The following is a 23,933-nucleotide window of genomic DNA, read 5'->3' as shown; positions in this document are numbered from 1 at the left end:
GGTTGTATCTCTCCTACAGTAACTCACTGGGAGATATGGGGTTGCATCTCTCCTACAGTAACTCACTGGGAGATATGGGGTTGTATCTCTCCTACAGTAACTCACTGGGAGATATGGGGTTGTATCTCTCCTACAGTAACTCACTGGGAGATATGGGGTTGTATCTCTCCTACAGTAACTCACTGGGAGATATGGGGTTGTATCTCTCCTACAGTAACTCACTGGGAGATATGGGGTTGCATCTCTCCTACAGTAACTCACTGGGAGATATGGGGTTGTATCTCTCCTACAGTAACTCACTGGGAGATATGGGGTTGTATCTCTCCTACAGTAACTCACTGGGAGATATGGGATTGTATCTCTCCTACAGTAACTCACTGGGAGATATGGGGTTGCATCTCTCCTACAGTAACTCACTGGGAGATATGGGGTTGTATCTCTCCTACAGTAACTCACTGGGAGATATTGGGTTGCATCTCTCCTACAGTAACTCACTGGGAGATATGGGGTCATCATTATAATTGGGCATCGATGACCCTATATATAAGTTGTTCAACTCATGTACAAAGCATTTTACACAATTCTTGTGAGGCAACATATATATATATATATTTGACACCACACAACGGTGCCAATGTGATTTGGAACTGGATAGCAGGCTCCAACTGAAAAACAGAATGATATACAATACGTAGAGCTGGGTGTTGTCCAATAGGCTTTTATTTCAACTTGAAATCCACAACATGGACACAACTCTCAATAATTGGTTTTATTCCCTTACAGTCACAAGGATGCTTATCATATGACTATATTCCATTGAGTTGAAGCAAAGATGTGTTCTGAACTATTTAAAACAGAGTCCTGTTCTAATCTAGTGAGCATCTGATTCTCTCTCTACTTCAGGGATGGGCAACTTGGATAGGCGTGAGGGCCACAAAAAATCTGAACTCATCATGATCACGGATCTGCATAACCACATCCATAACCAGTCATGCAGTCAGACCCTACGTGAAATTTTGTTGCCCCCCCAACAAAGTTTTGCCATGGAGCGTAGAGAAAAGTTTGCTGCATTTCTACACATTTTCCCATGGAGCGGAGGGAAGTTTTAGCAATTTTATAACTCATTTCATTGGCAGTGGGTGGAGAGAAAAAATGTGTGATTTTACAGCTAATTTCCTGTAATTCCACATGTTTTGCCATAGGGTGATGAGAAATGTTTTCAGTAATGAAAATGAATAAGGGCCCCCGGTCGGTAATTTGACCATGATTACTACATGTTAATATTGCTGGATCGACTAACTTACCAATCTCATTTTGTTTGCTGACATGGGCTGATTGAGTGACTGTCAGTGACTGACATGACAAGAAACAAACTGCTGATGCACAAACACATTTCATTCTACAATTGTAACTCTCAACAGTAAGTTGAGGTGCTGACTAAGTTCCTACAAAAGCGGGCCACCTGGCGGGCCACCATCCCTGGTCTCCTTGGTATCAAAGTCACATAGTCTTCCTCTTCTTTCTGTGGATGGCCATGCTTATATACACTATCATTCAAAAGTTTGGGGTCACTTAGAAATGTTCTTGTTTTTGAAAGAAAAGCACATTGTTGTCCATTAAAATAACATCAAATTGATCAGAAATACAGTGTATATATTGTTAATGTTGTAAATGACTATTGTAGTTGGAAACGGCTGATTTTTTAAATGAAATATCTACATAGGCGTACAGAGGCCCATTATCAGCAACCATCACTCCTGTGTTCCAATGGCACGTTGTGTTAGCTAATCCAAGTTTATAATTTTAAAAGGCTAATTGATCATTAGAAACCCCTTTTGCAATTCTGTTAGCACAGCTGAACTGTTGTTCAATTTTCACAAAACAGCACGAACTGGCCCTAACCAGAATAGAAAGAGGAGTGGGAGGCCCCGGTGCACAACTGAGCAAGAGGACAAGTACATTAGTGTCTAGTTTGAGAAACTATTCTGGTTAGGGCCAGTTTGTGCTGTTCTGTGAAGGGACTAGTACACAGCGATGTACGAGATCTTCAGTTTCTTGGCAATTTCTCGCATGGAATAACTTTCATTTCTCAGAACAAGAATAAACTGATGAGTTTCAGAAGAAAGTGCTTTGTTTCTGGGCATTTTGAGCCTGTAATCGAACCCACAAATGCTGATGCTCCAGATACTCAACTAGTCTAAAGAAGGACAGTTTTATTGCTTCTTTAATCAGTACAACAGTTTTCAGCTGTGCTAACAGAATTGCAAAAAGGTTTTCTAGTGATCAATTAGCCTTTTAAAATTATAAACTTGGATTAGCTAACACAACGTGCCATTGGAACACAGATGGTTGCTGATAATGGGCCTCTGTACGCCTATGTAGATATTCCATTAAAAAATCAGCCGTTTCCAACTACATTAGCCATTTACAACATTAACATGTCTACACTGTATTTCTGATCAATTTGATGTTATTTTAATGGACAAAAAATGAGTTTTCTTTAAAAAACAAGGACATTTCTAAGTGACCCCAAACTTTTGAATGGTAGTGTACCATTGAAATTGGAATTTTGCAGCAATTTACACACAGAAGAGATTCAATTTAGATGTTCTGTCTTCAGTTCAGTTACTTAGGAATGATGTCACCTGCTGTCCATGCTTCTGAACATGTACAGTAATTCATCATCTGATGCTATTGTCGTCGTGACAACAGAGGCGCGTCTCCTCAATCCTTCTCTCCTCCACCTTTAAATCTATATGATCTATGAAATCATTATTAAATGAGACAATTTGGAGTTGAATAAAATAGGCGCTAAATACATATTATCGATAACCATCATTTGCAATTTCCCCCTTTCTATTTTTAGGCTGGATTCTGAATAATGAAAATATGGATCAAAAATAAGGTTACTAAGGAAGGCTGTTGGAAAGGGAAATATAGAGTGGCTTTAAGAGTTGAAGGGAAGCTACACAACAGACCACCAGTAATAAAGAACTGCTGTTGTCGAGGCTATACAATTGTAGCTTCTATAATGTTCAGTTATGGGCTTCTCTCTCTCTTTCTCTCTCACTCCCTCCCTCCCTCTCTCTCCCTCCCCCATCACTTTACTTCCCCCACCCTCCAGTTCATGACCAAGCACCCATCAAAGCGTCTGGGCTGTGGTCTGGAGGGCGAGAGGGACATCCGGGAGCAGGCCTTCTTCAGACGTATCGACTGGGACCGCCTCGCCAACAGAGAGATCCAACCGCCATTCAAGCCTAAAACGGTGTGTATGTGTGCGTGCGTGACTTACCCAGCTATTAGAGTCATTCCAGAAGTTATTGGAAGTCTATGATCAGATGAAAGAGACCCTTTTGTCCACATGCACAGGCTGCTATCATAACAAGTCTCTTTAAAGGGGAAATGTTCAGTTCAAACCATTACAAAGCGTCACCCCTCCACTGATAGCTACAGTAAGAGATGGGGCTGGAGAAATGTATCCACTCTCAAATTCATAGACAAAGCTATGGATAGAAAGACTGACCATCCATCATATCAAAATGACAGTTTTAACCATGTTTTGAGGTGATACAGTGTTTGTTTACAATGATTCTGTTTACAAACAAAGGAGTAAAACAAGCTTATATTTTGGGTTCTGATGGAGTAAAAACATTTAACTAAGCTCTTGAGGGTTTTATAAGTTATATTCCTCAAGAATCAATGGGGAAATATCATGAAATTAAAAGTCAAAAAGTGGATGTAGGAAACACGTATTGGCACTTTAACCTTTTAATGCAGTGGGCCAAAGCAGGGTCACACGGAATGTTTCTTGGTAGTCTTAAATAAATCTACTTTGAAAGAAATGTATACACCTCACACACATGGTTATGGTCTTAAAATGAAGAAGACACCCGTACCATGTCAGATATGGAGTTGAAATGTATTTCAATTTTTTGTTCAAATCCCAATATTACACTTTATATACATCACAGGAACCTGAAATATAACAAAACCGCTTGACATAGAAACACAACATTTTCTGCATTTAAAAAAATATATGTTTCTAAACAATATGAATAACATTCCACCCATGAGGCCACTAGAGGGCGATTTGGTCATTTGACTGCAGGAAAGGGCTGGAGAGGACCACTCACCACTCTGATGCACAACATCAAAGCCACACACTTCAGGTGCACTATTACTCATAAGTGGGGTTTGTATCATATTTCTAAAGAGTTGTAAAACTAGAGAGTCTGTTTCCATAACTAAATTGGCCACTGTAGAAATGTAGGCATCACTTAGTGTGTGTGTGTGTGTGTGTGTGTGTGTGTGTGTGTGTGTGTGTGTGTGTGTGTGTGTGTGTGTGTGTGTGTGTGTGTGTGTGTGTGTGTGTGTGTTCGTCCGTGTGTTCGTGTGTGTGTTCGTGCCTGTGTGTGTCTCTCTGAGAGCCTGCAGCCATGTGTCACTGTGGGAGGTTAAAAGACTGCTGGAGCACAGCTGCAGCCTCCATCTACCCTCCTCCATCCCTCCCTCCATCCCACCATCCTCCTTTGCCACCCTTCCTATTGCTAAACACACTCTCATAACCAGGTGTGGGGGCTTTGTGACCAAACCCACACCCCAACCCCTACCCACCCCTCTCTCCCTCCATCCCACTTCTCTCCATCACAGCCCCTTCTTTTCCTACAAACACACTTGCCGGGGTGGGGGCTTTGTGACCGAACCCTCCTACAGAGGTTTAAGAATACATAGGTTTAAAATAGCCCTCTAAAAGCCTCCTAGCCCTCACACCATATCCACCGCATTGCTTCATGGCAGATGTATCAGTGTGGGTTCACATACAAACAGAGCTAATTCTGGTCTCCATTTATTCTGGAGGTATCGTGAGGTACAGTATACTGTCATAATGAGATCATTCTGGAGGTATCGTGAGGTACAGTATACTGTCATAATGAGATCATTCTGGATTCTGGAGGTATATACTGTCATAATGAGATCATATCTGGGTAGGTACAGTATACTGTCATAATGAGATCATTCTGGAGGTATCGTGAGGTGCAGTATACTGTCATAATGAGATCATTCTGGAGGTATTGTGAGGTACAGTATACTGTCATAATGAGATCATTCTGGAGGTATCGTGAGGTACAGTATACTGTCATAATGAGATCATTCTGGAGGTATCGTGAGGTACAGTATACTGTCATAATGAGATCATTCTGGAGGTATCGTGAGGTACAGTATACTGTCATAATGAGATCATTCTGGGGGTATCGTGGGGTACAGTATACTGTCATAATGAGATCATTCTGGAGGTATCGTGAGGTACAGTATACTGTTGTAATGAGATCATTCACCCACAAAAAGTGACAGCTAGACATCCTCTTGCTGTGGGCAACATAATGCACTTCCTTTACCACCTAATATCAGCCATGTCTCTGTCTCTCCCTCTACCTCCCCCCTCTCTCTCACACACCCACACAGGGTGGCAAAGGAGCAGAAAACTTTGACAAGTTCTTCACACGCACCCAGCCCATGTTGACCCCTCCAGACCAGCTAGTCATCGCCAACATTGACCAGAGCGACTTCGCTGGTTTCTCCTACATCAACCCACAGTTCATCCACCCTTCCCTCCTTCACAGTGTGGTATGAGGGGATAGATCAGGGAGAGGAGGAAGAGAGAGAAAGAGGTTGGTGAGAGAGCAAGAGAGAGAGAGAGGAGAGAGGGGGAGAAGAGAGCCATGTGGACTGGGACTGGGACAGCAACACTTCAGATTGACCACCAATTCCCTATTGTCCCTTTTTCAAAGAGACTAATATTATCTTCATGTGTTCTCTGGACTTCAGTCGGCGACATTCTGTAAACAAGCTGTCCGCGAACGATCTCGATTGGAATTTGTCTGATGCGATGGAGGGGGTAAGGGAGGGGGGAGGGGTTGGTGTACAGAGGAGTATGTCTATCTGGTGATTGAGCCCAGTAATCATGGATACATTGATTTGAGAAGTAGGCCTGCAGTAAGCGTTGACATGAATTGCACACTGTTACCATGGGGAACCCTTTAACTCTGCAACCTACTGGCCTAACATTCAGGAATGGGTTCCATGTTTTCCACAGTTCCAGAACCTCCTACTTGCTCTAGAACCTAGAGCCAAACACTACAGTACCTTCCTGTCTGGAAGTTGTCTGTGGGACTACATACAGTATCTCATGATTCCTCAGTGTGTTGCTATGGATAGTAAAAGAGCACTCCCTCCCTATGAAGCATGATGGAACATACCCTCCTGTCCCTACCTTTCCTCTCTCTGCTGTACCTACTGTACTGTACTGCCATTTCTAAACAGTCTGCTACACCACATTCTAGATTATATTTATATACCTACAGAGAAGAGAGGTCTATTATCTACTGTTACACGAGTGCCAAAATAGAGGTGAAACAAATCATTTTATTCCAGTACATATCTATATAAACATCTACTATCTACAGTGTCCTTTTCTTACGAAATTCCTATAGTCAACTATGTCTTTCCTTGTGGCGAACCCGTCAACCCTTCTGATGGTGTCAGCACGCTAAACTAAGCTCAACACCATGTTTCTCTGGCAGTTTTATTAATATACTCCAAACCGTTACCGAACGTTTACAAACCGCTATCAAACGTTTACAAAACGTTACTAAAATGTAACCCACCAAGTATAGCTGTGTCTAACCTAGTATGTTGTTAAAGAACAGCTTTTAGGTCCGTATGAACAGTTGACTGATGAAACAATGATGAACATTTTAGATGGTGTCCAATTTAATTTTTGGTGAAAGCACTGGTACCAATTTTCTCAGAGTTATTTAGGAGAATTTATGAGCAAGACTGAATTGAGGATATGGTTCTGTTCATGAGGTTTGCGACAACATGTAACTTGGTATTCCGGACTTCTATTTATGGGGAAAAATCTTGAACTAAGGTTCATGAGAAGACGATGTTTGGATTTTACTACTGAAAATGCTCTTTCCATGTGCACAATGCAGTTGTCGGTTGCATGCTTATTTCCTGATTATGAATAAGCGCTAGATGACTTTCTAGGGGATGCAGCACACGTCTGATATTTATCATTGTAAAACCAAGTATTATGCTATTTGTTGATTCAGTCATTGTTGTCTGTATGAAGGTCCTACCCCACTTTCTGTTACTTATTCAACATATTCTGCATGTTTCCCTCTATACCTTTCTGTCCAGAGAGAACATTGTTTACCCTATTTGTCGACCATTTTGTAGATATCGAAAGAGCTTTTTCAAAAAGAGAAATGACTCGCAGATTTTATACCACGAACTGAATGTGCTTTTACTACCTTAGACGGGTTACACATCTCTGTTTAGATGACTATCCCAAAAACACATGACGTTTGGCTGAATCTTTGGTAGCTTTGTTATCAGCGAAACCTTGTAATATGTATTTTCTCTATTTATCCACGGTTTGTTTTTGACTATTTTAAAGGTAGAGTCAGAGAAATGACCTTTGCACGAAAAGCATCGCAGAAATTGCGATGAGCAAGACTCAAGACTTCACCCTCACAAAGTCACCCACAGTATCTGTAGATGGGTTCCCTTCATGCTCTTACAACGTAGTAGCCACTGGACCAAAACTGACCCGCACTCTCAGTGTGTTGCGGAGATTGACATACTAAGCTGTTTACTTCGCTGACTCTACCTTTAATGTTTAACAGACGATATGCAGTATCTACAGTATGTGTGACTGTGGCACGTGGTCCCTGGTTGAATACACTCCTACTCCTAACCTTGGTTTCTCTTCTATCAGAGGCAGAAGTGTGTTTTCTGGCTTTCGCTGTGTGCATGTGAGGGTAAGGCCTGATCTAAGCATGAGAGAAGGCATGATGCATGTTAACACAGATCCCCAGGTGTACAGTATGAAGTTCATGTGTCACCAAGCATCACAGTGAGACACACGCCTGTCCCGCTAGCCCCTCCCACTACACTTCTCTCCTCTTTCTGTTCTCCTCTTCTCCATTTGTTTATTGGTTTGTCTTAGTGTTCAGTCTCCTGACTCAACCAAGTTCTAAATTCAGTCAGAACTCACATCTAAGCCATGGACACAACGATTTGAATATTCTGTCTCTTCTGTTTTGGTTGTGGTTATGCAGAAGTTCTCTTTCTGTGCCAGACTGTGAACCTACATAATGAGAGATCAACACAGAACAAGCACAGGAAGTTCAATCAGACACAACTGAACTGCCAAAGAATAAAGAAATGTTGGTCTATTGTTTAATACACCCTGACCACAAAGACACAGTTGTTTTGGCGTTTCAGCCTATTGCCAAATGTCTTGCATTTAGTCTGTTTCTGTTAGACAAAGGTATTTGTAGCATGTCCTTGAAATGTAGCTGTTCAATGGGGATGACTACTGAAAGGATGTTAACATGTAACTTTGATTCCATTTTAGTATTAAAGTGTCCCATCTGGACAAAATGGACCTATTAGAAATAAGGGGAACCATATGTTTACACAACATTGCTGATGAGACAAACTGAGAAGCATTTCATTGAGTCAGGATCTTGTCTGTCCATCTAGATATTATGTTTTACTTCAAAGATGTGGAGGTTTCGACATGGAGAATATAGCACTCTCTATAGAACGTATCAGATACTAGTGGGAAAGAGAGGCTAACCATAGTTAGCCCTGTGAATGACGTCTCACATTGAGAATCTATGTCTAGTGAGTGGGCGGTGTTTGGGCTCCTTTAGACACAAAACCTCCAAGCAGTATGTACTTTTAGGAGGAACTACAATAACTTGCAGTCATTATTTGAATTACCGTGGCGATCATGGGACCACAACACAGGGATGTTTTGTATGCTTTATTTTCATTTCACTCTCCTTGCTTTTGTTTGTCAAGTTCTCCCAAGTCCCTTTGCTAACTGGGGTATAAAGGATACTGTGTATGAATAAACCAATGAAAATGCAAACTGCCTTATTTGTGTTGTTTAGCTTTCTGTAGCCTCCCAGGCTTCGTATGTAGATTCTACATGTTGGACGGTTTACTGTATCATTGTACTGTATATCACTATTGCTATCCATGAGGAATCCCGCTTTGCCTCCCAGACTTCGTATGTAGATTCTACATGTTGGACGGTTTACTGTATCATTGTACTGTATATCACTATTGCTATCCATGAGGAATCCCGCTTTGCCTCCCAAGCTTCGTATGTAGATTCTACATGTTGGACGGTTTACTGTATCATTGTACTGTATATCACTATTGCTATCCATGAGGAATCCCGCTTTGCCTCCCAGGCTTCGTATGTAGATTCTACATGTTGGACAGTTTACTGTATCATTGTACTGTATATCACTATTGCTATCCATGAGGAATCCCGCTTTGCCTCCCAGACTTCGTATGTAGATTCTACATGTTGGTCGGTTTACTGTATCATTGTACTGTATATCACTATTGCTATCCATGAGGAATCCCGCTTTGCCTCACAGACTTCAAAAGTATTCTTGCTTAAAAGCAACGCAATCTCACCAATATCCAAATGCCACATTCAGTATTTTCTCACCGAACAACAGAAACGTCACAGCAGTAACTTTTCCATCTCCTCAGGGTGACAAAAGGATGAAGGTTGTCTGCCCTCTTCATATTAACCCTTCAAACGTGGCCTTCCAGATAGGAGCGTTTAGAGGTTTAGCACACTCGGCCTGCACACAGACAAATTGTCAGCAATCAAAGCCTACTGAGCCCTCAGATGAATCAGCAGAGTCCTGCTGTTTGTTTTGTCTTGGGCTGGGGTTCGCCTCGTAATGTGTGTGTATGTCTGTTGTTTCTCCCACTCTCTGCCCCCCCCGCCCCCTCTCTCGCTATCTCTCTTCCCCCTCTCTCTATTTCTCTCTCTATTTCTCTCTGTCTGTCTAAGTGGACCACTCTGCATTCACAGGACACAGACCTGGCCTGGTACGTTGGCTCCTCCTATTCTATTCCAGTTGCTGAGCAAGTGAACCTGCTCATAAAGCCATAATAATGCAGACTACTTTTGGAATCTAATGGAAGTTCATCTAGATAAGATATGCCCTTGAGATATACCTCGTCGGTTATATATGTAACGCTCGTCGGAAGGAAGGAAGGAAGGGTGGACCAAAGCGCAGCGTGGAAAGTGTTCATGATCTTTATTGTCAAGAATCACTCAAACAAAAATAACGAATACAAAAACAAAAGCAGACAGCTCCGTCAGGCACAGATACTAAACTCCACAAAACCCAAACGGAAAATGACAAGTTATATATGATCCCCAATCAGAGACAACAATAGACAGCTGCCTCTGATTGGGAACCACACTAGGCAAAAACAGCAAAGAAATAGAAAACATAGATTCTCCCACCCGAGTCACACCCTGACCTAACCAAACATAGAGAATAAATAAGGATCTCTAAGTTCAGGGCGTGACAATATAAGCTAATACTGAACACACGAGTAAACAGTTTGCTTCATGTAAAGCACTCAAAGGCCCCCTACACACTTAGATTGTACAACTTATTTACAACGCATTTGACATAATGGTTGTGATACAACAGATATTTTTCTGATACAATGGACAGTTTTGTCTGTTGCTTGTGTTGTTATTTTTGTACTGAAGAACTCTCTGTTGTATCACAACGGTGGTGCCAAATGTGTTATGCATTCCTTGTACAACATGAGTGTGTACGGGGACAAGAAGACTCATATTTTATCCCTTATGAGAACCTGACTGTAGCAGACAACTTATCACTATGCTCAATGACAGTCTTTGTTGGTACACTCTAAAAAGTAGGGGTTCAACAAGGGTTCTTCTGAGATCCTCAAAGTTCTTTGAAGAACATTAGTCTTCCTGGCACTGCAAATGGCCCTCAAAAGGTTCTTCCAAGAACCCCATATGAGGTGGGGTTCATCGAGGAACCTCCTTAGTTGGTGGGGATTCTTGCAGGAACCTAACTGCCCAACTAGAAATATTTGGATTTGAATTTGAAAGGACAGCAGGTGCAGGCACCTAACTGAGAAATGTAAAGATCTCCTCAATTTAAGGTTGGTCCCTTATATGATCTAAATGGATATTGTTTTGTAATGATAACATCTCTCTTTTCATATTTGTGAAAATCTTTTCTAAAACAAAGACTGGACACAATTCAATGGATATCAATCAACAAGGAGGTAAGAATATGTAGGCTATAATATGTTGAAGACTGGCTGTATTGGGTGCAGATGACTGAACTGGGTACAGATGACTGAACTGGGTGCAGATGACTGTGTTTGCAGGTATACAGACACGGAGGCATACAAAGGTGAATGAATAGCCTATAGGCCACTATGGATAAGGTATGTATATGAAAACCCTCATCAAAAAGGTTTTCATTCACATTCACCACAAAAAAACAAGGTATGAATACTGTTGTGTGTTTTGTTAATCTTATGTATAATTACATTTTTTGGGATTCACAGACTTCACCCTCCTACACCTCTGATGAATATAACAGGACATGTGTTCGAACACAACGCATGGCAAAATCATTCTGGCTATGGATACAGAGAACATCAACACACTAACATCAACACACCAGAGGACTTGGGACTCTGCTGGGAGTTTACCTCATATTACAATTTTTAAATTAGACTTTGCCACTAAAATCATGATAAACTGAGAACTAAAATATTGTGTTCTTGTTATGCATATTATTATCATTAACAATAATAATATGGGGGGGGGGGTATTTAAAAAATGAACCCCAAAAAGTTATTCAAAAGTTTATTTGATGATCCATAAAAAAGGGGTTTATTTTAAAGGGTTCCTCAAAGAACTTCTAGAGGTTTCCCCACAGTTTTAATTTGAAGAACCCCTAAAGGGTACTCCAGGAACCTTTTCTTTTTAGAGTGTTCCTTATGTTTACTTAGATTTAAAAGTAATGTCTGATTGAGCTGACATATGAAGTATTTACCGTCAATGAAGTCTCCGTGAACACGGGAACATTGCCTTTACATTTAAATCGAGCTGTAACATGGATTTTCTGCGATACTTCTGTCATACTCATTGAATCCAGCCCAAAGCATTCTCTCTCATCTGTCTTTCGTTCATGGCAGGCGCTGGCCTTGGTGCTGAAGTCCCAGGGGCCCGGGACTGTTTCTAGACAAGACAGAATAAAGGCACAGTGATTATGATGCCTTTGTATCAGCTGTTTTGCTGGGGCTTATTTTGTATTTTTCCACTGGTGAGAAGTTATTTTCTGCTCACTCTATCAGAAATGTGTGACACGTTTTCACAAAATAAGAGGACATGTTTCAGATTTATTTTTAGGATACTTTGAGGAATTGCACACATAAATAACATATCAATACAATCTCTCTAATGCAATCTAGGGAAATCCAGAGGTAGACGTATTATTTCATTATTGATGATCTCAAAACGTTTTTAATATACAGTAAGCCATATGAGCATCTATCATTGGTGGCTGGACTCCTTTAGGGGGTGATATTGACGTCACCTTTCTCGGGAAAAAGTGTAAGACTGTATGTAATCTGATGAAATAGTTTGTTTTGGTTGGTGCTCTCCCTCTATCTCTCTCTCTCTCGTAGCCTCCGCATTCAGCATTTCAATCACCATGGCACGAAGCGTCTGAGTTGAGCTGAAGCATCTGAGTTGAGCTGAGCAGGACAGCTACGTGCTGGTGCGGTCTGCGGATATGTCCGTCGTCACTAGTGAGTGAGTGAGGTCGCGTGCTAAATCCTAGGAGCTCTGGGGGAAGTCCACCTTCATGCCAAGAAGCGAGTGGCTACGGTGTGCACCTCTGTCCGTCTTGTCTGTTTACCCAGCGGCGCTCCAACACCTTTTGTTACTGTCTGTGAGGGGTGCAGATGAAGACACACATAGGAGGGAGAACTACTGAGAGAGAACCCAGACTCATCCTACACACACAGATCTGAGGTAGGCAATCTGATGTAATGCCGAGTTTATTTTGTCAGGTAAGGAATTTAAATTGGACGCTTTTATTTCCCAATGAGTTGCGTTTTGTATGACTTGCGCATTTGAATTTAAGAGGGGATATTTGGATTGAATCGCCAGTTAAAATGGATATCTGTAGTCACAGTAAATTGTTTGAATGAAGATGAGTGATTAGACCCCAATGTAAGAAACATGTTTTCGTACTACAGCGCAGCGCACTTTGCCTCTGTTTTTTCTTCTTCGTAATGTCAGGTCCATGGATAGGTCCCATGCATCCAGCGGTCTCTCCGGTTCAAAGACATGTCACTTCACTAAACCATTCAACTTGTAGCTGTAATACAAAGTGACATGAACAATAGTTATATCGGGAAATTATTTATTTTATCTCACCAAAGAGCTAGATTTATTGGTCTGTTTTATTGGTCTGTTTTCTTTCATCATTGTTTCAGATCGATATATTTTCGCGGATCAGAGCAATGGAAAGTTTTCGTTCGGGTATTCGAACCAGCAACCTTACGGTTACGGCCCAACGCTCTGATCACTAGTTTACCTGTCGTCTGCTGGTGTGGTACCCTCTCTTCTGGGTCTTCTGGCTCTCTATACTACAGAGTGCAGTGTCCTCTAACCTTTATCGTCTGTCTGTCCGTCTGTCCCTCTTTCTGTCCCTCTTTCTGTCTCTCTCTTCTCTCACCCCCCTTCTCTCTCTCTCTCTCTCTCTCTCTCTCTCTCTCTCTCTCTCTCTCTCTCTCTCTCTCTCTCTCTCTCTCTCTCTCTCTCTCTCTCTCTCTCTCTCTCTCTCTCAATTCAATTCAATTCAATTCAATTCAAGGGCTTTATTGGCATGGGAAACATGTGTTAACATTGCCAAAGCAAGTGAGGTAGACAACATACAAAGTGAATATATAAAGTGAAAAACAACTAAAATTAACAGTAAACATTACACATACAACCGTTTCAAAACAGTAAAGACATTACAAATGTCATATTATATATATATATATATACATATATATATATATATATACATATATATATATATATATATATATATATACATACATACATACATACATATATATACATACATATACACAATGTACAAATAATTAAAGGACACAAGATAAAATAAATAAGCATAAATATGGGTTGTATTTACAATGGTGTTTGTTCTTCACTGGTTGCCCTTTTCTCGTGGCAACAGGTCACAAATCTTGCTGCTGTGATGGCACACTGTGGAATTTCACCCAGTAGGTATGGGAGTTTTTCAAAATTGGATATGTTTTCGAATTCTTTGTGGATCTGTGTGATCTGGGGGAAATATGTCTCTCTAATATGGTCATACATTGGGCAGGAGGTTAGGAAGTGCAGCTCAGTTTCCACCTCATTTTGTGGGCAGTGAGCACATAGCCTGTCTTCTCTTGAGAGCCATGTCTGCCTACGGCGGCCTTTCTCAATAGCAAGGCTATGCTCACTGAGTCTGTACATAGTCAAAGCTTTCCTTAATTTTGGGTCAGTCACAGTGGTCAGGTATTCTGCCACTGTGTACTCTCTGTGTAGGGCCAAATAGCATTCTAGTTTGCTCTGTTTTTTTGTTAATTCTTTCCAATGTGTTAAGTAATTATCTTTTTGTTTTCTCATGATTTGGTTGGGTCTAATTGTGCTGTTGTCCTGGGGCTCTGTAGGGTGTGTTTGTGTTTGTGAACAGAGCCCCAGGACCAGTTTGCTTAGGGGACTCTTCTCCAGGTTCATCTCTCTGTTTGTGATGGCTTTGTTATGGAAGGTTTGTGAATCACTTCCTTTTAGGTGGTTGTAGAATTTAATGGCTCTTTTCTGGATTTTGATAATTAGTGGGTATCGGCCTAATTCTGCTCTGCATGCATTATTTGGTGTTTTACGTTGTACACGGAGGATATTTTTGCAGAATTCTGCGTGCAGAGTCTCAATTTGGTGTTTGTCCCATTTTGTGAAGTCTTGGTTGGTGAGCGGACCCCAGACCTCACAACCATAAAGGGCAATGGGCTCTATGACTGATTCAAGTATTTTTAGCCAAATCCTAATTGGTATGTTGAAATTTATGTTTCTTTTGATGGCATAGAATGCCCTTCTTGCCTTGTCTCTCAGATCGTTCACACCTTTGTGGAAGTTACCTGTGGCGCTGATGTTTAGGCCAAGGTATGTATAGTTTTTTGTGTGCTCTAGGGCAACAGTGTCGAGATGGAATTTGTATTTGTGGTCCTGGTGACTCGACCTTTTTGGAACACCATTATTTTGGTCTTACTGAGATTTACTGTCAGGGCCCAGGTCTGACAGAATCTGTGCATAAGATCTAGGTGCTGCTGTAGGCCCTCCTTGGTTGGTGACAGAAGCACCAGATCATCAGCAAACAGCAGACATTTGACTTCGGATTCTAGCAGGGGAGGCCGGGTGCTGCAGACTTTTCTAGTGCCCGCGCCAGTTCGTTGATATATATGTTGAAGAGGTGGGGCTTAAGCTGCATCCCTGTCTAACCCCCGACCCTGTGTGAAGAAATGTGTGTGTTTTTGCCAATTTTAACCGCACACTTGTTGTTTGTGTACATGGATTTTATAATGTCATATGTTTTACCCCCAACACCACTTTCCATCAGTTTGTATAGCAGACCCTCATGCCAAATTGAGTCGAAGGCTTTTTGAAATCAACAAAGCATGAGAAGACTTTTGCCTTTGTTTTGGTTTGTTTGGTTGTCAATTAAGGTGTGCAGGGTGAATACATGGTCTGTTGTACGGTAATTTGGTAAAAAGCCAATTTGACATTTGCTCAGTACATTGTTTTCATTGAGGAAATGTACGAGTCTGCTGTTAATAATAATGCAGAGGATTTTCCCAAGGTTACTGTTGACACATATTCCACGGTAGTTATTGGGGTCAAATTTGTCTCCACTTTTGTGGATTGGGGTGATCAGTCCTTGGTTCCAAATATTGGGGAAGATGCCAGAGCTAAGTATGATGTTAAAGAGTTTTAGTATAGCCAGTTGGAATTTGTTGTCTGTATATTTGATCATTTCATTGAGGATACCATCGACACCACAGGCCTTTTTGGGTTGGAGGGTTTTTATTTTGTCCTGTACAAACCCCAGTCACAGTGAAGCCCACCATGGAAAGGTTTATGAGTTATGAGACTAAAAGAATGGGACTCTGCAGCTATCAGCAGTTTACAGCAGGATGTAAGTCTTATATAAATACATACACATCAATACGTAGTCTAGAAACAGAACCATCACAACCATAGAGCCTAAATATAGGCTACTATCAGTCAACACAGTGTCATATATTCATTCAATCAGGGTAGTACTAGGATGGTCTTGATTGTAACTAACTGACAGGACATGCTTCAGTCTCCTTCTAACCATCCAATTGTATAACAGGTTGGGTGTAGGTCTGATGACACACTTGTAACATAGAGGATGCTTATGGGCCAGGCAATATGAATTGCTGGGCATATACAGTAGGACAAGCCATTTTCACAAGTTGAGGTGTTTTGTAGCCTTCACAGTTGTCTCTTTTGTTGACAGTTTGCCCCTCTGATGTCTTTTACCTCCCCCTTTTTACCAGTGATGATGTCATGAACCTTGAACCCGATCATGCGTCCATAAAATGTTCTTCTTACTCATTCCCTCAGCAATCACCTTGGTGATAATTGGGGGATTTTCATATCAGATAATTTGTTTTAATAAGTCACACTAAAGTGGAACATGTCTAAATTTGTCTTTTGACTCACTGCCTGGTGTGGGTGAGTGACAGGGTTGTGAATGTAAATAGAAGACTCTGTAGTCTCTGTATTCCGTCTCGCTTCAGTGGTGAATGTTTCCTGTCAGAGTTCAGAGGCTACAGCTAATGAAATAGTAGAATCAGATTATAACTAGTAGATGTCTTTGTGTGTGTGTGTGTGTGTGTGTGTGTGTGTGTGTGTGTGTGTGTGTGTGTGTGTGTGTGTGTGTGTGTGTGTGTGTGTGTGTGTGTGTGTGTGTGTGTGTGTGCGTGCGTGCGTGCGTGCGTGCGTGCGTGTAAATTTGTGTGCATGGATATGTGTGTGTGTCATGCCCTGACCTTAGAGAGACGTTTTAGTTCTCTATTTGGTTAGGTCAGGGTGTGATTTGGGGTGGGCATTCTATGTTTTGTATTTCTATGTTGGCCTGATATGGTTCCCAATCAGAGACAGCTGTTTATCATCGTCTCTGATTGGGGGATCATATTTAGGCAGCCCTTTTTCCCACTTTCTGGTGTGGGATCTTGTCTATGTATAGTTGCCTTAGTGCACATCAGTAGCATCACGGTTCTTTTGGTTGTTTGTTGTTTTGTTCAGTGAGTTTCGATTTATTAGAATTATGTGGAACTCTACTCACGCTGCGCCTTGGTCCGATCCTTATGACGAATGTGACAGTGTGCATGCACAGATTCAGTCAAAGGTTTTCACACACCTACTCATTCAAGGGTTTTTCTTAATTTTTTCTATTTTCTACATTGTAGAATAATAGTGACGACATCAACATGATAAAATAACACATATGGAATCATGTAGTAAACAAAAAACATGTTACACAAATCTAAATATATTTTTATTTGAGATTCTTCGAAGTAGCCACCCTTTGCCTTGATGACAGCTTTGCACACTATTGGCATTCTCTCAGCCAGATTCATAAGGTATTCACCAGAAATGCATTTTAATTAACAATTGTGTCTTGTTAAAAGTTAATTTGTGGAATTTCATTCCTTCTTAATACATTTGAGCCAATCAGTTGTGTTGTGACATGGAATGGTATACAGAAGATGGCCCTATTTGGTAAATACAACATCCATGTTATGGCAAGAACAGCTCAAATAAGCAAGAGAAATGACAGTCCATCATTACTTTAAGACATGAAGGTCAGTCAATACGGAAAATTTCAAGAACTTTGAAAGTTTCTTCAAGTGCAGTCGCAAAAACCATCAAGCGCTATGATGAAACTCTCTCTCATGAGGACCGTCACAGGAAAGAAAGACCCAGAGTTACTTCTGCTGCAGAGGATAAGTTCATTAGAGTTACCAGCCTCAGAAATTGCAGCCCAAAAAAATACTTCACAGAGTTCAAGTAACAAACACATCTCAACATCAACTTTTCAGAGGAGACAGTGTGAATCAGGCCTTTATGGTCGAATTTCTGCAAAGAAGCCACTACTAAAGGACACCAATAAGAAGAAGAGACTTGCTTGGGCCAAGAAACACGAGCATTGGACATTAGACTGGAGTCCAAATTTGAGGTTTTTGGTTCCAACCGCTGTGTCTCTGTGAGATGCAGAATAGGTGAACGGATGATCACCGCATGTGTAGTTCCCACCGTGAAGCATGGAGGAGGAGGAGGTGTGATGGTGTGGGGGTGCTTTACCGGTGACACTGTCAGTGATTTATTTAGAATTCAAGGCAAACTTAACCAGCATGGCTACCACAGCATTTTGCAGCAATACGCCATCCCATCTGGTTTGCGCTTAGTGGGACTATCATTTGTTTATCAACAGGACGATGACCCAACACACACCTCCAGGCTGTGTAAGGGCTATTTGACCAAGAAGGAGAGTGATGGAGTGCTGCATCAGATAACCTGGCATCCACAATCCCCCAACCTTAACCCAAATGAGATGGTTTGGGATGAGTTGGACGGCAGACTGATGGAAGAGCAGCCAACAAGTGCTCAGCATATGTGGGAACTCCTTCAAGACTGTTGGAAAAGCATTCCAGGTGAAGCTGGTTGAGAGAATGCCAAGAGTGTGCAAAGCTGTCATCAAGGCAAAGGTGTCACGGTTCATGAATCCACTGCCTCTCTCTTTCTCTCTCTTTCTCTCTCTCTCTCTCTCTCTCTCTCTCTCTCTCTCTCTCTCTCTCTCTCTCTCTCCCGTGTTTGTGTGGGCGTGGTTCCCAATCTCGGCCTGATTGTCTGCGCCAGCTGGAACCACTTATCTTCCCTTTATATGTTCTGTAACCAGTGTTTCTTGTTGTCAGATCGTTGTTACTTCCCTGAGGTTGTGTCGTGTGTCTGTGCTCTTCTCTCGCCGCCCTTGTGTGGATTATCTGCTGTGCTCCTTCCTACCCATCCGGACACACTCCCCTGGATTTCTCAGCACGCTATCATTGGAAGATGCGCCTAGTCCCTGGGTCGGATTCCGTCTGAGTACAGTCTGTCTGTCCTGTTGCTGTTGTAAACTGTATCCATTAAACCATCGTTGCTTGCATCTTGCATCCGCCTCTGTATTGTCACAGAACGATCTGACCATACCATGGATGCAGCGAGTTCAACGAGTCTGACCGAATTCATTTCCCGCAGTATCACGAGAATGGATCAACAAGAGGAGAACATCTCCAGCACAGATCGGGCAGTACAAGCCCTTGCGACGCAGGTATCCCAGCTGATCCAATAATTACAACATCTGAGGGGTTCCGCTGCGCCACCTACACCGGCAGTTCAACCCGCCCCGCCAGAGCCGGATTCCCAGCTAGAGCCACGGCTACCGACACCAGAGGGTTATTCAGGTGATCCTGACTATTGCAGAGCCTTTCTTACGAGATGTTCCATGCATTTCTCGTTGCAGCCACGGACCTTCAACCGTGAACAGTCTAAGGTAGCATTCATACTCACACTGCTATCAGGCAAAGCGGCTCTTTGGGGAACGGCGGTGTGGGCGAACCAGGACCCATGCTGCACCTCTTTCCAGACACTCTCCGAGGAGATGAGAAGGGTCTTCGATCGGGCCGTGGCGGGTAGGGAGGCGGCCAGACTACTCGCTGACCTTCGCCAAGGAGACCGTTCAGTATTGGAATACTCCATCCAATTCCGCACTCTGGCCGCAGAGTGTCAGTGGAACGAGGAGCGCAGTGGGACATGTTCCTGCATGGGCTGGAGGACCGGATCAGAAGGAGATTTATGTTCTGGACCTTCCCAGGAGTTTAAATGGACTAGTGGAACTAGCCTTGAGGGTCGACGCTCGTCTGAGTCGTATTGGCCGCCGAGCATGCCCCTAACAGACCGTATAACGACACGGAGGGCGGGCATGCCAGCGGCGGGAACACGGCCAGTTCAGCCTCCGCTCACGAACCCATGCAGCTGGGGAGAGCTCGCCTCTCCCGGGAAGAGGGGAGAGGCGGAGATCCCAAGGACTCTGTCTCTACTGTGGTAGAGCGGGCCACTTTATCCACTCCTGCCCGGTAAAAGATCAGGCCCGGTAGTAAACATGAGGCTACTATCGGGTGGTGTCACCACAGAGAAGACCTCATCATCTACTCTCCTCCCGGTAAGACTAAGATGGGCCACCCACACGCACGACACCCAAGCCTTACTGGACTCAGGAGCAGAGGGTAATTTCATGGACTTCAAGCTCGCTCACAAACTCCAGATTCCTATCACCTCACTCACGCACAAGATATCCGTCAACGCTCTCAATGGTCAAGAACTCCCCAACATTTCTCACACCACTGAACCTATCACACTCATCACTTCTGGCAATCACACTGAGACACTATCATTTCTACTCATGGACTCACCCCTTGCACCATTAGTTCTCGGCCACCCTTGGCTCACCCAACACAACCCCAGAGTTGACTGGGGTCATAACTCTATATCCATGTGGAGTAACAAGTGTCTTGAGTCCTGTTTAGTGTCTGCCTGTTCGTCTGTGTCTGATTCTGTGTTTCTAGAGGAGGCAGTGGATTTGTCTAACGTGCCCGTTGAATACCTCGACCTGAAGGAGGTGTTCAGTAAGTCCCGATGCTGCTTCTCTTCCTCCGCATCGTCCCTATGACTGTGCAATAGAATTATGCCAGGTGAGTCTCCGCCTAAAGGCAAGTTATATTCACTCTCTGTTCCTGAGAGGGAGGCTATGGAGAGATACATCTCTGATTCTCTGGCATCTGGATTCATTCGTCCTTCCTCTTCTCCAGCGGGGCGGGGTTCTTCTTTGTGGGAAAGAAGGACGGATCTCTGCGTCCTTGCGTTGATTACCGTGGGTTGAATAACATCACAGTGAAGAATACCTATCCCTTACCGTTGATGTCCTCAGCCTTTGAAAGGTTACAGGGAGCATCCGTGTTCACTAAGTTGGTTTACGTAATGCATATCATTTGGTTCGCATAAGGGGGGACGAATGGAAGACCGCGTTTAACACCCCAGAGGGCACTTCGAATATTTGGTCATGCCTTTTGGGCTATCCAACTCCCCAGCGGTTTTCCAGGCACTCGTCAATGACGTGCTGAGAGATATGATTGATCAGTTCATATATGTTTACCTGGATGACATACTGATTTTTCTTCTTCTCTCCAGGAACACGTTCAGCACGTCAGACGAGTGCTTCAGAGGTTGTTGGAGAATGGACTTTTTGTCAAGACGGAGAAATGCATTTTTCATGCACAATCCGTTCCATTCTAGGTTACATCGTCTCGACTGAAGGTATTCGCATGGATCCTGACAAGGTTAAGGCTGTGGTGGATTGGCCAAGCCCAGATTCCCGTAAGGCCCTACAGAGGTTTCTGGGATTCGCCAATTTCTACCGGCGTTTCGTTCGCAACTTTAGTCAGATAGTCGCTCCTCTTACCGCCTTAACCTCCCCCAGAGTGCCGTTCAGGTGGTCCGATACAGCCGAGGCTGCATTCGCCAAACTCAAGAGCCGCTTTGTTTCGGCTCCCATCCTCATAGCTCCCGATCCCTCGCGTCAGTTCGTAGTAGAGGTGGACGCTTCAGAGGTGGGGGTAGGTGCGGTACTTTCCCAACGTTCCTCTTCTGACGACAAGATGCACCCTTGTGCGTTCCTTTCCCATCGGTTATCACCTGCGGAACGCAACTACGACATTGGCAACAGAGAGTTGTTGGCAGTGAAGTTAGCACTGGAGGAGTGGCGCCATTGGTTAGAGGGTTCGGGGTACCTTTTATAGTTTGGACCGATCACAAAAATTTGGAATATATCAGAACCGCTAAGCGACTCAACTCCAGACAGGCGCGGTGGGCACTCTTTTCGGACGTTTTGACTTCTCTCTCTCGTATCGCCCGGGTTCCAAGAATGTCAAACCCGATTCCCTTTCTCGCATTTTTGACCATTCCGAACGCCCATCCACTCCCGAGTACATCCTACCCGGGACCCTAGTGGTATCCACACTCACATGGGAGGTTGAATCGAGGGTCAAAACGGCCTTAGAAGGGGTAACGCCTCCGCCCGGTTGCCCGCCTAATCGGTTGTTTGTGCCGGAGGGTGTCGGTCCGATGTTATTCGGTGGGGCCATTGCTCCAACGTAGCGTGTCATCCAGGAGTCAGCCGCACTAGCTTTTGGTTAAGCAACGCTTTTGGTGGCCACTGATGGCTCGTGACATTCACAGTTTTGTCTTGGCTTGCTCGGTTTGTGCCACTGGGAAGACTTCTAATCGACCCCCAGATGGGTTACTCCAACCGCTGTCGGTCCCTTCGAGACCCTGGTCCCACATCGCGCTAGATTTTGTTACCGGCCTCCCGCCCTCCCAGGGCAAGACGGTGGTGTTGACCGTGGTGGACCGGTTCTCGAAGGCGGCTCATTTATTCCCTTGCCTAAATTACCATCTGCCAAGGAGACAGCGGTAGCTGTCGTGGATCACGTCTTTCGCTTACATGGCCTGCCGATGGACGTAGTTTCTGACAGGGGCCCCAATTTGTGTCCAAGTTTTGGCAAGAGTTTTGTAGGTTACTGGGAGCGAGTGTCAGCCTGTCTTCAGGGTTTCATCCCCAGAGCAACGGTCAAACGGAGAGGGCCAACCAAGATTTGGAGAGAGTGTTGCGATGTTTGGTTTCTAAGAATCCCTCTTCCTGGAGTCAACAACTCTCTATGGTTGAGTACGCTCACAATTCGTTGCCAGTGGCAGCTACGGGTCTCTCTCCGTTTGAGTGTAGTTTAGGTTACCAGCCACCTATCTTTCCCAGTACGGAGTCCGAGGTCACTGTTCCTTCCGCTCACGCTTTCATCCAGAGGTGCCGTCACGCATGGAGCAGAGCCCGTGAGACTCTTCTCCGGGTGGGGGCGCGCACCAAGGCTAAGGCCGATCGCCACCGGTCGAAGCCTCCGGTATACGTCGTTGGCCAAAGAGTGTGGCTTTCTACTAAGAACATTCCACTCCGATCCGTTTGAACAAACTTGCCCCCAAATTTATCGGCCCGTTCAGAGTCACCAGGATCATTAGTCCGGTGGCGGTCCGGCTCAAGCTTCCTCCGGCGTATAGGAGAATTCATCCTACCTTTCATGTGTCTAAAATAAAACCTGTGTTTCAGGCACGCATTAACCCGCCGGTCCCGGTTCCCCCGCCGCCACGACTTGTTGATGGGGAACCCACCTTTTCTGTCAATTGTATTTTGGACTCTAGAAGGAGGGACGGGTTTCCAGTACCTGGTGGACTGGGAGGGTTACGGCCCGGAGGAGAGAGTTGGGTACCTGCTAGGGACATTCTGGATCACTCCCTTATCGATGATTTCAATCGACAGGTAAATTCGCCTGGGAACGCCAAGAGGCGTTCCTAGAGAGGGGTATTGTCACGGTTCATGAATCCACTGCCTCTCTTTCTCTCTCTCTCTCTCTCTCTCTCTCTCTCTCTCTCTCTCTCTCTCTCTCCCCGTGTTTGTGTGGGCGTGGTTCCCAATCTCGGCCTGATTGTCTGCGCCAGCTGGAACCACTTATCTTCCCTTTATATGTTCTGTAACCAGTGTTTCTTGTTGTCAGATCGTTGTTACTTCCCTGAGGTTGTGTCGTGTGTCTGTGCTCTTCTCTCGCCGCCCTTGTGTGGATTATCTGCTGTGCTCCTTCCTACCCATCCGGACACACTCCCTGGATTTCTCAGCACGCTATCATTGGAAGATGCGCCTAGTCCCTGGGTCGGATTCCGTCTGAGTACAGTCTGTCTGTCCTGTTGCTGTTGTAAACTGTATCCATTAAACCATCGTTGCTTGCATCTTGCATCCGCCTCTGTATTGTCA

The 23,933-nt window shown here is 43.8% G+C and overlaps 1 protein-coding gene across 4 annotated transcripts in view; it reads left to right on the top strand.

Moving 5' to 3' along the window:
• LOC127928727 (protein kinase C alpha type-like) overlaps positions 1–8,941 on the top strand; it is a 303,595-nt gene extending 294,654 nt beyond the window's left edge. For all 4 annotated transcript variants that reach the window (XM_052516022.1, XM_052516023.1, XM_052516024.1 and 1 more), the window contains 2 exons: positions 3,125–3,265; positions 5,464–8,941. In XM_052516022.1, coding sequence (XP_052371982.1) covers positions 3,125–3,265; positions 5,464–5,631 — 309 coding nt within the window. In that variant the 3' untranslated portion in view covers positions 5,632–8,941. The remainder of the gene's footprint in view (positions 1–3,124; positions 3,266–5,463) is intronic.
• Positions 8,942–23,933: the final 14,992 nt, after the last annotated feature.

This window comes from Oncorhynchus keta, unplaced genomic scaffold, assembly GCF_023373465.1.
Source record: "Oncorhynchus keta strain PuntledgeMale-10-30-2019 unplaced genomic scaffold, Oket_V2 Un_scaffold_3567_pilon_pilon, whole genome shotgun sequence".
In the NCBI taxonomy this organism is placed as follows: Eukaryota; Metazoa; Chordata; class Actinopteri; order Salmoniformes; family Salmonidae; genus Oncorhynchus; species Oncorhynchus keta.
This window is presented reverse-complemented; position numbering and strand designations above follow the sequence as displayed.